Source organism: Dipodomys ordii, unplaced genomic scaffold (genome assembly GCF_000151885.1).
Source record: "Dipodomys ordii isolate 6190 unplaced genomic scaffold, Dord_2.0 Scaffold6, whole genome shotgun sequence".
Lineage (NCBI taxonomy): Eukaryota > Metazoa > Chordata > Mammalia > Rodentia > Heteromyidae > Dipodomys > Dipodomys ordii.
In genome coordinates this window covers 13852707-13868800 of record NW_012267222.1, presented here as the reverse complement: position 1 = coordinate 13868800, position 16094 = coordinate 13852707, and the positions used below count along the sequence as shown (strand labels likewise).

Here is a 16094-nt window from a genome sequence, read left to right as displayed (position 1 = left end):
CGGTCGTGGGGCTTGAACTCTGGGCCTGGGCACTGTCCCTCAGCTCTTCAGCTCAAGGCAAGCGCTCTACCACTTGAGCTACAGCGCCACTTCCGGTTTTTTGGTGGTTTATTGGAGATAGGAGTCTCACGGTCTTTCCTGCCCTGGCTGGCTTTGAACCGTGATCCTCAGATCTCAGCCTCCTGAGTAGCTAGGATGACAGGCGTGAGCCACCAGCGCCCGGCTGGAAGGGTTTAAACAGAGCTGTCCACGTGTAGAATAGAATCCTAAGGCCTCCCTCAGACCCAGAGCCTCCAGTGGTGCCTCCAGCCTCCCCTGGCTCAATTCCATGGAGCCTCACCTTGCAGACCCGGCTTGGGATGGGCTGCAGGCTGACCGGGCACCAGTGCAGCTCCTGGGAGTCATGCTGGTCCAGGAAGTAGCCCAGGATCTTGCCGCCCCCACGGCGCCGGGGGGGCTTCCACCCGATGACCATGTCATTCTTCCCGCAGCGCAGGAGCGCAAAGTCGCGGGGGGCCGACGGGGTGGCTGTGGAGGAGGGGGGTGAGGAGCCACGCCTCTTGGTGGTGCCACTGAGGGAGGTGGCAGCTCCCCTAGGGATGCCCGTTCTGATCCAGGTAGGGTCCCACCTGAGCCAGCGGCATCTCTCTGCCTCCCTGGGACTTCCTGAGATCCATTCAGGACTGGTCCTCCCCATGACCCCAGGACATTGTCACTTCCTCCCAGAGAAAAAGGTAGTCAGGCCAACTGTAGTTCCCCTCCTTGGGCTTTGGCCCCATTGACCCTCTAACGATGTAGCCTCTCCGCTCTGGCTCCCACCCGTCCCAGGCTGCCCTTGAGTGTCCAGTGGACCGGCCTGGGACTCACCTAGAGCCTGCTTGACCCTCACAGCTTCCGTGGGGGCTGAGCTCTCGCCTACCCCGGCCTCGCTGACCGACCGGATGCAAAACTCATACTCCTTTCCCGTGTTCAGCCCTGGAACCATGAACCTGAGAGAGGGAAATGCAAGTCTTCAGGGACCATCAAACATCTGGAGACTTCCCGAACCTTCTAGAACGATCTAGAACAACCTTGAAGGCAAGGCTTTGGGGCCAGTTCTTCCCCTAAACATGCCTCCCCTTGCTTACCCGCCCCCCCAGCAAAGCCTGAAATGGTACACTGGGAATGTCTAGGCTGGAAGGAAGGCCTGCTCCCCAGAAACCACTGTCAAGCTCAAGTGCACCAAGAGGTGCCAGTCAGAGGCCAAGGCAGCCAATCCCTGACCCGGGCTACACCGGACATCTTCAGGACTTTGGGCCTTGACTTTGAAAAAGAAGATGTGATTGTTATCTGCACAAATGCAGTTCTTTTAAAGACCCTGAAAGAACTGACCCTTTAGCTTAGGGGAAATTGTCCTCCCTCCATTTTTTTGTTTTTCTTTCTTTCTTCCTTCCTTCCTTCCTTCCTTCCTTCCTTCCTTCCTTCCTTCCTTCCTTCCTTTCTTTGTACTGGAGATCGAACCCAGGGCCTCAGGCACACGCTTGGTAAGTGCTCTACCACTTGAGCCACGTGTCCAGTTCTTTTATTTTTCTTTTGTTTTTGTGTTAGGTCTCACTAGCTTCCGTCCAAGCTAGCCTGAACTTGTAATCCTCTGCCTCTTGTGTAGCTGAGATTACAGGCATGTACCACCACAGCTGGCAGCATTGTCCTCAGTTGTAGACCTCCCCCTGTCTCCCTTCTCCTTATCTGCATCTTCCTGTGGCAAGTCTTGTGCTACCAGGGGCTCCTGCCAGCGGGCGGCCCCCTCTCTCCCCAGACAACAGCGCCTCCTAGTGTTCGCCAAAGCAGAAACCATCTTGTGGCTCCACTTCCTAGCGCTGGGACTTTGGGCAAGATACTTGAATTCTCGGTACCAAGGTTCCTTCTGGGTATCCTAAACTCAGGATTTCAGTGAGCTAGAGAACCTGTGGGGGGGCGCAGGCTGTGAATCGGTGGGCTTCATATCAGTGGCCCCCTCCTTTGTGGAGGGACATCCTGGCACAGGGTGGGGGTGAGTTGGACTTACTTGGTGTCCTGGATGGGTTTGTTGTTCACCGTGTGCCACTCAGATGAGCCTGCCTCCCGGGAGTAAATGTAATAACCCAGGAGCTCCGAGCCTCCATCCACGGGCTTCCAGGCCAGACACACAGATGTCTGCGTGTCCCGGAAAGCTTGAACTTGAGCTGGAGGAGGGAGAGTAGCTAAAAAACAGAAATGAGGGCAGAGAGAGAGAGAGGATGCCCTGTTATGGTTTGACCGGCTGCGGGTGGGAGGAGTGTGGGAAGAGGCAGGGAGGAGTCTCACCGCTGTTAGAGACAGTGCCTGCATCCCAGACCTGCCTGTGAGTTTTGAGTTTGCCTGGGCCCAGAAGTACATGGAGACTCCTGCCTGTTCTAAACGCCCTTGCTTCACCTCGGAGAGGCGCTGCTTGCTTACACCAGCACCAAAGCCCTCGCCCATTCATCTGTACAAATCAATCTCTCTCTCTCCACCTCTCCCCACCATTTAAATTAGCTTTCCTCAGTTTTAATATATTAAAAAATAAACCTTGATTTTTCTTTTTTTTTTTCATTGAAACTTCTTTCTTCACTTCTCGGCTCCCCAAGAGTAAGATTCTTGAGTTGGGGCTGCCATGCTTTCTTAGATGGATGGATAATGAATAGTTGGAAGGATGGATGGTGTTTGAGTGGATGGATAATGGATAGATGAGTGGATGAATGTATGGTTGGAAGGTTAGATGGAGGTTGGAAGGAGAGATGGTGTTTGGACAGATGGGTGGGTAAGTGAGTGAATAATGGATGGATGGTTGGAAGGATGGATGGTGTTTAAATGGATGGGTGGATGAATGAATATGGATGGATAGATGGAGGTTGGAAGGATGGATGTCCATGTTTGGATGGATGGGTAAGTGTGTGGATGGTGTATAGCCAGAAGGACAGATAGATGAATGGGTGGAGGATGATTGATTGGGTGGATGGATGGCAGGTGCCATGATCTTTCTAGTTCTTTTTGCTTATCAAACTCTTTATACATCCATTGGTGACCCTTGTCTTCCCTTTGTCCCAGATGTGGGATTTCTCCAGTCTTCTTTCTTTCAATCCACTCTATTTTTCTGTTATCCCTAAAGGTCCTGCCTAACTCACGCCTTCAACTCACACCTCTCTGCAGGCATTACCTGAGGTCCTGCCTTCTCTCCCCCAAATTCTAGAGCCTTCCTTTCCTTTCCCTTTGGATACCTCTTTTGTGTTCTAGTGGTTCAGAGTTCAGAGTTGATAAGGAAAGGGCTGAATGCAGCGTCTATCCAACATAAACACAGTATTCACTAAAGCCTGCTCTGAGCCAGACATTGTCTTGGCCCAAGATATACAAACTGAGAAATGGATTTGATGTCTTGAGCTCAGGAGGGTCCTGTCACTGAGACTGGCCCCTGAGTTTGAGGAATGCAGTGGAAAGGACAGCTATGTGGAAGGGAGAGGCTGGTGGGGGGGAGGCCCTTCAGGGAGCTCATGGGCCCAGGGGACTGGCTTCTACATCGGGCAAAGAACTTGAGCAGAGAGGAGCTATGGCAAATAGTGGCCCAAAGATCTGGAAATGACGAATTTCAGAAGAGTTCATGCCCTGGGGGAATGTTTGCAAGACAGTGCTAATGTTTACAGGTAGAAGTCAAAGCTCTACTGATGGCCTGAACATACATTGCGAAAGGCACATGGATGTATGGAGGCAGAAACAGGAGGCCAGGTGCTCAGCATGGTGTCCCTGGTGGGAGGAATCAGGGGAGCTGCTCAGTGACCGTTAGAAATGAAGGCCTCTTAGGCACACTGAGCTCCTGGGCTGGGCTCAGGTGGTGTCACCTATGAGCTGTTGATCTGGGAATAACGGGCATACATCCCTGAGCTCACTTTCCAGAAAAATAGTATGATTATCTTTTTGTTGTTGTTGTTTGGTGCCAGTCCTGGGGCTTGAACTCAGAGCCTGAGCACTGTCCCTGACTTTGATGCTCAAGGCTAGCGCTCTGCCACTTGAGCTTCATTCCTAGAATGTTTTTGGTGTTTTCCAGGCTGGCTTTGAACCATCATCCTCAGACCTCAGCCTCCTGAGCAGTTAGGATTACAGGCGTGAGCCACTGGCATCCAGCTAAGAAATACGATTTCGGATGCCATATATCTTGCTGCTTTTCAGCTTCATGACTGGTAGAAGGAATCAAGATAAGGAAGAGGGCTTGCCCCCTCCCCAACAACCTGGGATGACAACTTGGCCCAAGCCGCTTCCTGCCCCAGTCCCCACATTGCCTGGTACCTGGCCCGCCCTTCAGGGAGACGGGATCGCTGGGCTCCGAGGGGTCGCTCATGCCATACTGGTTCACAGCTCGCACTCTGAAGACATACGACTTCCCCTTCTCCAGGTCCAGAAGGGCGAACCGTGGCGACTTCACAGGGGTTTCTGGGCTGATGGCTTCCCAGGTGCCGCTGCCTATGACTGACTGCAAGAAGATAGTGGGATGGAAGGAACTAAGGGCTCAGAGAAGTTGGGAAACTGGCTTGGGATCACACAGCAGAAGCAGGATTCGAACTTACCGTGTGTGTGTGTGTGTGTGTGTGTGTGTGTGTGTGTGTGTGTGTACGTGTACGTGTGTACTGGTCCTGGAGCTTGAACTCAGGGCATTGTGCTCTCTAGGATGGGACTCTACCACTTGAGCCATAGTTCTACTTCTGTCTTTTTGGCAATTGGAGTCTCATGACTCTCCTACCTGGGCTGAGTATCAGGATTATAGGTGTATATCACTAGTGCCCAACTTGAGCCAGTTGAAACTTGAACCCACACTTTCTTCTACTCTGCCTTTGCTCCTTGCCCTGGATCCATGGTACAGGGCCCCAACTCCATCACAGTCACCCCTTTGAGAGCCCCTTCCTAGTTCTGGACATGTCCTATGACTCCAATCGGCCTCCCAAACAGGCCCTGAGCCACTGTGAGACCTGACACCCTCGCCTTGGGCAGGGGGTACTCCACAGCACCTCTCCACGTTGTGCATTTTCTTTCTTTCTTTCTTTTTTTTTTTTGTCAGTTGTGGGGCTTGAACTCTGGGCCTGGGTGCTGTCCCTGAGCTCTTCAGCTGAAGGCAAGCGCTCTACCACTTGAGCCACAGCACCACTTCCGGTTTTCTAGTGGTTTATTGGAGATAGGAGTCTCACAGTCTTCCTGCCCGGGCTGGCTTTGAACCGCGATCCTCAGATCTCAGCCTCCTGAGTAGCTAGGATTACAGGCATGAGCCACTGGCGCCCGGCCATGCTGTGCATTTTCTTTTCTTTTTTTTTTGGGGGGGGGTCCAGTCGTGGGGCCTGAACTCGGCCTGGGTGCTGACCCTCAGCTCTTCAGCTCAAGGCTAGCGCTCTACCACTTGAGCCACAGTGCCACTTCTGGCTTTTTTTCTTTTTGCTTATGTGGTGCTGAGGAATCGAACCCAGGGCCTCAGGCATGCAAGGCAAGCGCTCTACCACTGACCCACCTTCCCAGTCCCCATGCTGTGCATTTTCTATCAAGACTTGGGGACTGCCATCCAGATATGACAGGACTTGGGCTGTGGGCGTGGCTTGGTGGTAGAGGGCCTGGCTCTCAGGTTGGAAGTCACCACACCAAAGGTCATTTTATCCTTCCACCTGCCTCTGGGTGGAGCCACTGCTCAGGCCCTTCCAGGAATGCCCTCTTCTCTGGAGGCCTCCAGGGGGCTTCTCAGCACCCTGGCTCCCAGGTATTTCTGAGGATCCCTCAGGGTTCTGGTACCTTCTCCAGGGAGTACGTCAGTGGGGCTTTGCCACGGGGCCTCGGCTCCTCCCAGCTCAGAACCGCATAGGCCTCTCGGATCTCACTGGCGTGGACATTGGTCGGGGGTGAGGGGATGGTCACGGCATCTGGAACCAGTCACCAGGGCTGAGGTGGGTGGGTGGGTCCTCGGGACCCCTGATCTCAGCCCTGTGTTCCACAGAGGAGGGCCTGGAGCAGGGCAGGGACTCACCCCAGGGTATACAGCAGCAAGGCCAGGCTGAGCTGGGACCAGAGCTCTGCTCCCTGGACGCTCAACTGAGGTTTTCCTTGCTGGCCACCTTCTCCACAAACCCCACAGCCAGACGGTCATGGTGACCCCAACACCCGGTGACCCTCACCTCCCCACACCTGGAGCATGGGCCGCTTCTCTGCTTGTCTGCCTGTGCCCTCCAGTTCTAGAGCTGTGAAGGGGCTGGTGTGGAAGGGAGGCGTTGGGTCCCACTTACCTTCGAAGTCCTCTGTGCTGACGGTGATCTTGCTGCCCAGGTCAAAGGGGATTTCTGGGGGGATAGGAGGGGTGCAGGGGGTTCAGTGTCCTGCCCCACCAGCCCTGGCCCTGCCCTCTTGCCCTGTGGCTTCAGGCAGGTGGCCTCTGGCCCAGCTTTCTGGGGAGTACAAAGCGGGGCTCCGCTGCTCTCAAGTCCTGAGAGAGGCTCTCTCTGTTGGAGCAGACGAGGACAGAGAGGAAGAACCATGTCCATGTGTATAACGGAGTTGGGGCCAACCCAAGCTCCCTAAAAGTGCTGTGTTTCCACAGTTCTCTGTGAGGTGTTAGTGATCTCCATCAGGCTAGGGGTTCCTAGGACAGGACGGTGCCTCCTCCATCAGGCGATGACCTCCTGGGGGCTGGGTTATGTTTCTTAGGGCTTCCTAAGGGTTGGGGTATGAGTCCCCACCCCCCCTCCTTAGAATGGGGTCCAGCTACCTGTCTTCTGAGTGAGGTGGTTCTGAGCATGCTCAGACTGCCTGTCTCTTCAGGGCCTCTGCTCTCACCTGTCCTGCCCTGGAGAGTGTCAGGGGCACACGTGACCACGGCTTCGGAGGCTTTGGAGGGGAGGCTGCTGCCGGCCCTGCTGACCGCCCTCACACGGAATCGGTAGCGCTGGCCTTCCACGAGGCCTTGGATTGGACACCGACAGGTCCCCCCGGGGGCCTCATGGCAGGACAGCCACTCTTCAGTGTCACCCTGGCACCTGTGAGAGACAGGCCCTGGTGGTCAGCCCCGCCCATGCTTCGTGCCTTCCCAGTCTGAGCTCTGTAGGGCCACTGCCTGCCCAGCTAATTAAAGTCGGCCAATTCAAAGCCTGTCCTGTCCCGTGGAGAGGCGTGGCTTCCCACTGCCCACCGCCACAAGGCTCAGAACAGCCGGTACCTCCCTTGGAACTTGCAGGGCCATGGAGCCCAGGCACGCCCCCCCTTTCCTGTGACCACCCCTCAGGTCCCCACGGCCACACAGCATTCTATCCTGAGGGCTCTGCCACCCCGGAGCCAGACTCACAGCTCGATGGTGTAGCTGGTGATAGGGCTGCCCCGCGTGTCGCTGGGCGGGGTCCAGGTCAGTAGGAGGCAGTCTCGGTTCACATCCAGGCACTGGACATTGAGCGGGGAGCCTGGGGCTCCCGGCTTCTCAGCTGCAGCGTCTGAAACCCAGGATGGGGTGGGAGGATATTCCTCAGCCTGGAGCTGCTGGGGAACCTGGCTCCCCCTCCCCCTCAGCTTCTGCCCAATATTCCCCGCCCCTCCCAGCCCTCTTGGAGGATGAGGGACTCAACTTGACCTCAAGTACTAGGGCCTGATTAATAGCCATACACCTGCCTCCCAACAGAAAAAGTTTGGGGATTCTATTCATTTGGGCCCCATTTTATACCAAGCACCTAAAGAGCCCCAGAGCAATCTCCACTTTGTAGATGGGGAAACTGAGTCACAGAGGTAAAGCAATGTGTTCAAAGTCACCCAGCTTAGTGAAGCCATCAAACCAAGATTAGAACACGGATGGGTTCAGAGGCCAAGAGGCAGGACTAAGAATGTGGCTTAGTGGTAGAGTGCTTGCCTAGCATGCATGAAGCCTTGAGTTCAATAAGCCGGAAGTGGTGCTGTGACTCAAGTGGTAGAGTGCTAGCCTTGAGCAAAAGAAGCTCAGGGACAGCACCCAGGCCCTGAGTTCAAATCCCAGAACTGGCAAAAAAAAAAAAAAAAAAGGCCAAGAGGCAGAATTTACCCAATGACCAGAGTCCTTCAGCCCCTACAGGTGGCCTTCCATTCCCTTGGGACTTGTCCTTTGGGGGTGTTATGGGAGTCTTTAGAGAGACTCTTACCCACAATCTCATCTGATAGCTGAGGACAGATCCGGAGGGTAGGAGGCCCCACAGAAAGCACCGCCCTCCCCTCCCTACACCCTCCCTCACCTCTCACAAACACATAGGTGCTCTGCTCCTGGTTCCCAGAGGGCGTGGCCACGCGCACCCTGTAGAACCCCTCGTCCTCCTTATAGGCCCAGGACACCTTCAGGGACGCCTGGCGGTCTGCGTAGAGGATTTGCCGAAGAGCGGAGGACCTCAACAACCGGCCTGTGCAGGGCGGGAGGGGGTTCAGTGTGGTTTGTGGATGATCTTGGCTGCATCTGGAGTTCTGCTCTGGACACGGAGAGGGCTGCTATGGCTGCCACCTGGGGCTCAGCGTGGACCCAGACCAGGTGGGGTGGGGTGGGGGCTTCCTGGGTAACTCTTCTGGGAGAAAGCTGGAGGAAGGGACAGGCCTGGGGAAGGGGGGTCGGCCTGAAGGGGGGAGAGAGGGTTTAGGGAAATGGTTGGTGAGGTGAGAAACTGGGGGTTCATTGAGGAAGACTGATGGGGTCCTGTGTGAGGTCCCAGAGCTCATGGTAGACCAGGGGTTCCGTAAGGAGGCTTGGGGTTCAGAAGGAGGAGGAGAGAAACTAAGTGTGGGGGGGGTCAGTAAGGGGCTAGAATCTTGTTGAGAGAGTCAGGGGGTCTCAGTGAGGCCTGGCTGAGAGGGCAGTTGAGAAACTGAGGTCCCTGGGGTGGGACATTGGTGTGCGCCACCCCAGAGCTGTCCATTCTGTCCGTCCCACCCCGACGCTCCTCCTCCTGTCAGCACTTAATTCTGGACGATCTACAGGTCTGGGGAGACATCTCAGCCTGGTCACTGCAGCTATTTCTCAGGCTCCTGTTGACCTCTTGTGCCACTGCCTGCCCCCAGCAGGTGCAGCCACCCGCTGGGGAGGCGGGGGGAGGTGGGTAGGTGGGAGGAGTTGTACTCCTTGTCTTTTGGCTGCAGGCCTGGTCACCACGGATAGAGCCGGACCAGCCATCCTTCTCCTTGGCCAGGCCACCTCTTCTTGCCTTCGCTGTGTGTCCCGCACCAGCCCTTTCCTGTGACATCCCTTGGATCCTCTAGGCAGTTCTTTACCTTGTCTTCCTGCTAGCTGAGTCTGAGAAACTCCTGCGTTAGCCACAGGGCCCGTGTGGCCAGGTGTGCTGGCCTGCCTTGCAGCCTCGGCCTCGGGTTCAACACTGTCATCAGTGTGGCCACTGCGGCCTGAACAGACCCTCCCCTGGTGGTGGCCACAATCGTGCTGGGAGCTGTCTCTGTCCCCTCTAGGTTATGCCCTGGCTGGGCCTGGCCCGAGTCCAATGCTCGGTGTCCTGTGGTTGTTTGGTGACCTCCTTTGGGTGGGCTCCATGTCTTTCCTAGGGGCTCTGGTCCCTCCCTGGCTTGGAGTTGCGCTTTAAAGGGCGGTGGTTTTGAAGGCCGGGGCCAAGGCCAGCATCCTCACCATCTCGGAGCCACTGGATGCTTGTCTCCGCGTCTGACACATCCTCGGAGAACAAACAGGACAGGCAGAAGGGCTCCTTCTCTCGGGCGAAGACGGGCTTCAGCACTGATGTGAATTCCACCGTGGGGCCAAACATAGATCCTGGGGTAGGGACAGAAATTCAGGGTCGAAGCCTGAGACTCCAGCCTGGGCCTCCCCTGAGGCCTCCCCATAGGGCAAGACTGGCAATTCCCAAAGGGGTTTTTGGACCAGGAAAGGGCATCCAGGCCTTGGGAGGGAGGGGGAAGAGCTCATCCAGGTGTAAACCACAGAAGCCCCAAAGGGGGACTGCCCGAAGGTCAAGCCCATTGTCCCTTTGGTTCTGTCCTCCTAGCCCAGTTCTGTTCCAACGACACCCAATGGCTGGTGCAGCTCAGGCGTAAGTCTGCAAGTCAGCAGCCCACAAGTGATGTCCCTAAGTGGACAGCACCTCATGACACCATCTGGGAAGGGCTATGGGGCCGGAGCTGCCTAGGGGCCCTCGGGCCCATTCCTCCCCTGCCCACTTACTTTTAAAGATCTCTGAATCGAAACCCGCATCCTTCCCCAGGTAAGCTGAAAATCCAAAGCAAGTGGAGTTAGTGAAGGCTCAGCACCAGCCCTTCTACTAGATTTGGGGGCACAGAGCCTTGGGTATGGGTTAAGTTCTGGTCTATCCATGACTTCAATGAACAAAGCCCTCAGCCAGAGCCTGATAGATAGTAGGTGCTCAATAAGTGCTTTTTTTCTTCCTTCGTCCCAGCTCACCACCAGGATCACATACTATTTTCCCAGCCTGGTCAGAGACTCTGGGTTTGCTGATGGGATCAGCCACCAAAGCTGTCTGATAGCTTACAGGAGGCGAGAACAGGAGCCCCGGGCACAGGTAAGAACAGCTGTCACATAGAGTGCTTACCTTGCACTGCAGTACCATAGGTAACTTTTCATATTGATGGGGAAACTGAGGCAGAGTCACCCAGCTAAACCCAGGGAATGGTTCTTCCGGAGCAAGGTTCTGAAGGGTCAGGAAGCAGCCCTGGGCAGCACCCCAGCAGTGGAGCTCCAACCAGCCCCGTGGTTGCCATGGAGATACGATTAGATGGGGATGGGCGTGGTACTGAGTGATGCTGAAGACAGGGGGTCTGCTAGAGGGAGGATGGCTGACTGGTCCATGGAGCACTGGCTCTGATGGTGGGAAGGATGGGGGTTGGGATGAAGGGAGGGAAGGATGGATGGACAGAGCGTTGCAGGGCATGATGTCTGACCTTGGGCTTGGCTCTGGCACAGAGCTCTGGGGCAGCTCAAATTTTGACATCAAGAACCTGGCCTGGCTGTGAGGACAGTTGCCTCTCAAGAGCTATTTGGGGAACAGAGCAGAGTTTAACAAGGGCCATCGGAGGTAGGGAGGGTGGGGCTGGAGTGCAGCCAGGCCGGAGAGGGAGAAAGAGAGAGAAACATTCTCTGCCCAGTCCTGGCCTTCGAGTTGGGTATGGGGAGTTATCTTCTCCAAGGGCCTGCTACACACCAAGCTTTCTCTTTATCTCATTTAATTAGCACCCAGCAGTATAGCAGGCTCACCACCTGTACAGATGAGGAACCCAGAGTTCAGAAAGTTGGGATGCCCTGCTCAGGCTCACGCAGCCAGCTGGAGCAGAGCCAGGCCTGGCTGATGGCCGCGTCTCCGCCTGCTGTGGGCTGTGATTTCAGATGCCCACAGGGATACTTCAGGAGTTCCATACACACCAGAAGGCAAGAGGGCAGTGGAGCAACTGATGAGTGGGGAACGCATGGCCTTTGTCCCTGGGGGCCCTCAGCTGGGTGTAGAGTCACACCCGAGGGGTATGTTCATGGGGACAGTCCCCAAGGTCGCCTTGGATAGTTGTCTAGGTTGTGGCCTGCATAGGGGTGTCTGTGGGGAGCGGGAGGGGGCTGCATCCACTAAGAGGAAAGTCCCCTCTTTCTGATCCATTGACCCCCGTTCACCCAAACGTAGGCACACGATCCATGCCTGTCATGCCCCTGCAGACAGAGCGGTGCTCTCATCCAGCTCGGCGTGGAGTGACACGGAGCAATTGCTCAGGAAAGGCCAGTCCTCTCCTCTCTGTTCCTGGTTGTTTTGGACTCCATCTCTAGGCAGTGGTTCCCGCCTCCCTCTGCCGGCTCTGCTGCCCAGGCTAGTCTGATGGAGGAGACTCTCACTTGTTCCAAAGGCTTTCAGAGGAGCAAGAGTCTCTATGGCCATCCTGGTCCCCTATCTCAGCCCAGACCCCCTGAGCTGGGTCCTTCCTTGCCTCTGAACACAGACTCAAGTCCTCACCTGGCTGTCATGAGTGTGCTGTGGCCAGGTCTGGCCTGCTGGGTGCGGGTACACTTACTGCGGACCAGGACTTTGGCAAAGGAGGAGGCCTGGCCGTAGGCATTCTTCACCTTCACGGTGTAGGTGGCTGAGTCCTCCAGGGTGCATCTGGAAAGGACAGAGGGAGCTGTCCTCCCAAGGCGCTGGGTGGCATGGGAAACCCAGACGCCCCCTGTGTGTGGGAATGGCTGGGCAGAAAGGCAGCTTCCTGGTACAAGGGGGAGAGCCTGGGTACTAGCCCGGAAAAGCCCTGTATCTTTTTTTCTTTTTGTCAGTTGTGGGGCTTGAACTCTGGGCCTGGGCGCTGTCCTTCAGCTCTTCAGCTCAAGGCTAGCACTCTACCACTTGAGCCACAGCGCCACTTCCGGCTTTCTGGTGGTTAATTGGAGATAAGAGTCTCATGGACTTTCCTGTCCAGGCTGGCTTTGAACCACGATCCTCAGATCTCAGCCTCCTGAGTAGCTGGGATTACAGGCGTGAGCTGCCGGTGCCCGGTTTAAAGCCCTGTATCTTTAGAGAACTCTGCTTTGAGATCCTCTGGCGGAAAAATAATGCAAGATATAACAGCAGCCTAAACCATCTGGGGTGGGGGAGGGAAGTGCTTTGAGAATATCATGTCCCACCTGGCATTATTATTAGGGATTCTAGAGGATCACAGAGGTGAAGCAACTCGCCCAGAATCACACAGCAACTAGAATTCAATCCAGCTTCAAGGTGACAAGCCCCTTCCCACTGTTTGGTGTCAGAATTCATCCATCCTCCTCTCCTTCCCCCCCCCCCGCCCCCCAGCTTCCTCCTCTTTCTCTTCCTCACACAAGACTTGACTTGCCAGGGCATACTGCTAGTCTAGGCCAGAGCCAGGCCTCATGCCCAGGTGTTAGGCTCAGGCCTGGGTCTCACCACAAGCCTGACCACTCCGTTATGTGCCTAGTGGAAGTTCTGGCCGGCTCCCTTCCCAAGCCATCTTGGTGATAAACAGTGCAGTGGTAGGAGGTGCCCATTTGGCTGTCTGGTCACATGGTGGGGGAGGGGGCTTCTTGCTCCTCGGCCACCTCCCCCTCCCCCTCGAGGCTCCCCAACCCCATTTGTTCTCCCTGACTGAACACCTCCTTGCACTAGCCTCCTGTGCTAGGGTGTTTATGTCCACCTGCCCCAAATCCTGCTCAAATCTGAGGCTTGTGTCAGTTGGAGTGATAGAAAATTCCAGACACAGCCCTAGCCAAGTCTAGGCTCCACTCCACACTAGCTATGCCACTTCACTGAATGTTTGATTCATCAAACATTGCGGGGTGATGCCGGAGATCCAACTCAGGCAGGTGCTCTGCCACTGAGCTACAGCCCTGGTCCCAAACCTGTTTCTACTACAGGGCATTCACTCAGCCCCACACCCATCCCTTCTTCTCCTCTCATCTCCATGGCAACCACAGGGCTCTATGCACAAGGCCCTGGTTTCCTTCTGGCTGTAAGGCACCTGGCACAGGGTTTGGCCCCAGGGAGAAACAAGGGGGAAGGATTGTGCTGTACCTTCCCCTGTGGCCTCTCCACACTCTCCTCTTCCTTCCAAATCCCCACCAAGACTCAGACCATCTCCTGAAAGAGAGAACTGTCCCCGCCACCAGCTTCCCTTGTGTGTGTGGGTACATGCATGTACTCACCGTGCACATAAGTGTGTGGCTCTTCTCTTTCCCAGCATGCCTTGCTCAGCATTCTGTCCTTCCTGCTAGTCTGAGTTCCAATTTCTAATCATGTATTTCAAGGCTCTCTCTCTGTGTGTATGTGTGTGTGTGTGTGTGTGTGTGTGTAACAGCATTTCCTGGGTCCCACTCAGATTCACTTAAGGGAATAGCTTGGAGGAAGGGCGGAAGAGTTCAGGGTCCACTCTGGCCTGGGGGTGCTGGCCTGGTGGTCCTGATTCCCTTCTGCTTCCCAGTCTCACCTCCTAATCTCCAGTGTCAGCAGTCCATAGTTGTTGATGATCCGGAACTTTCCAGGGGGGAAGAGGCGAAGGTCGATCCGCACATCATCCTTGTACCTGTGGAGACACACGGCTGTGGCGGTCAGCGGCTGAGCAGGAAGGGTGTGGAGTGTTGGGCCTGGATTCCAGCCTCAGCTTGCCTGCTCTTCCCCAGGCTGGAGCCCACTAAGCACTGTCAACAGCACGCAGGGTGGGCGCCATCTGGCTGCTATGCTGACTCGATTTGCATGTTGCCCCTGTCCAGAGGCAGCCTGGGACCCCACCCTGCAGCTGGAGACCATGGAAGGGAGTCTCAGAAAGTGACTTTGAGAGTATGTCTCTGGCCCAGTGGTGGAGGCTGGAGAGCTGGGTGTACCTTCCATTGCCAATAGAGGGTGCTCCAGCGTCAGGGCGCTTCCATCCTTGGATCTGGATCTTTCTGCTCCCTGTTTGTCTCCAGGGTTACCAAACAGGGCCACACCCACACAGCCCAAGGGGCACTCTGAGTTGCTTGTGGGGAGAGCAGTGCCCCAAATGGGCACTCCATCTTTCCAGCTCACCTAGGTCTGGGGAGGGGCAGGGATAGGGCCCTCATCCTACACCTGTCAAGAACATTCCAGACACCCCAGGCTGGCCTGGGCGGGACCTCCCACGGAGCCTCCAGCCTCATCCTGCCCTGGTCTCTGGGCCTCAGCTCCTGTCTGCGGTCAGCCCATATGTGGCTGGAAAGTCCTGAGCACATCCCGTAATAGAACATTCAAGAAGACAACTGGAGTGGTTGGGAAGGGGTGGAACCTGGCTCAGAGAGGCCCTATAAAAATCACGGAAGGGAGGTTTTAAGATTATTTAGCTAAATTTATCTAAGTCTACCCCTCACCTCCTTGCATATATTTTTGATATTTATTTTTGTGCCAGTCCTAGGGCTTGAACTCGGGGCCTGGGCTGTGTCCCTGAGCATTTTTTTGTTTTTTGTTTTTTGCTCAAGGCTGGGGCTCTACCACTTAAGCCACAGCTCCACTTCTGGCTTTTTTGTAGTTTATTGGAGATTAGAGTCATAGGGAGTTTCCTTCCCAGGCTGCCTTTGATCCACAATCCTCAGATTGCAGCTTCCTGATTAGTTTTAGGATTATAAGGTGAGCCACTAGTGCCCGATGATGTTATACTTTTTATTTTTTAAGGGTGGTTGGCTGAGAGGTAGCTTCTAATAGGTGTCAGTTAGATTTGTGGCCATTTATGTGGCTACACAGTGACCCTCCCTTGTGAGGCCTGTGGCTGGGCGGAGCCCCTGCAGACTGGGATTTCTTACAGACCAATTTTCCAGGGGCCACCTTGGATGTGCCTGGGAAACTTTACCTTGCTTCTGACCCTGGACCAGGCATGGGTGCTACCACCTCCTTCCATCCAGCTGGGCCCCAACTCTGAGCCTCTCTCTGGGTCCCTCTCAGTGTCTCCAATCCCCAGTGATCCAGCCAAGCACTTCCACTTCGCCTAGCTGCAGTGAGGTCTATGTGCTGAGAGGACTGCATCCAGTAAGTGCTCAATAGTTGCTACCTGAGCACACTCAGTTTGGGAAGCTGGGATCTTCCTCTGGACCTAGTGCTTCATCTCTATCTGGAATCCAAACCCAGGACTCTGCCCTGCTGCAGGTGGTGGTAGGAAGCCAGTCCCAAGCTGGGGAGCAGGGTGCTACCTGAGTAGCTGGGGTTGGAGGGGCCTGGCCTTGGCTTCCCCCTGCTTCAGGAACGCTTGGCTTCATTGACGGGACCTCGTCGATGTTGGCAGGGGTGAGAACCAGTGCCCCTCCCAGGAGACTTCCATGAGTGATTTAGATGTGGGTGTCTGTGCCAGGGCTGGCTGGGCTTGGCCGCAGGGCTGGACAGCTGAGCCTTTGACTCCCACTTAGCCCTGGCTCGTGTTGGAAGTTGTCTTCCCATTGGGCCATTTATATGTAGGGACTGCCTTGGTTCCCATGGAAACCCAGAGCCCTACATGGTGCCAGGCTCCCTACATGGTGCCAGGCTCACTTCCGTGAACAAACACCAGCGCCAGTCACTTTCTGCTCTTTGGGCCAGTGAAGCGCTGTGGGCTTGGAGGCAGGAACCCTGAGTTTAAATCCTGGTTCCCATGGGCTGGTG

General features: G+C 55.5%; 1 protein-coding gene across 1 annotated transcript in view; it reads right to left on the bottom strand.

Annotated features, from left to right (window-relative positions):
- Positions 1-16094, bottom strand: part of Myom3 (myomesin 3) — a 41116-nt gene that overhangs the window by 20580 nt on the left and 4442 nt on the right. The window contains exons 5-17 of the mRNA XM_013032423.1: positions 13942-14037; positions 12025-12113; positions 10181-10225; positions 9632-9772; positions 8244-8405; positions 7337-7478; positions 6832-7031; positions 6285-6338; positions 5797-5924; positions 4315-4498; positions 2045-2219; positions 868-989; positions 346-528 (exon numbers count right to left, since the gene is read on the bottom strand). Of these exons, the coding sequence (XP_012887877.1) occupies positions 346-528; positions 868-989; positions 2045-2219; positions 4315-4498; positions 5797-5924; positions 6285-6338; positions 6832-7031; positions 7337-7478; positions 8244-8405; positions 9632-9772; positions 10181-10225; positions 12025-12113; positions 13942-14037 (1721 nt within the window). The remainder of the gene's footprint in view (positions 1-345; positions 529-867; positions 990-2044; positions 2220-4314; positions 4499-5796; positions 5925-6284; positions 6339-6831; positions 7032-7336; positions 7479-8243; positions 8406-9631; positions 9773-10180; positions 10226-12024; positions 12114-13941; positions 14038-16094) is intronic.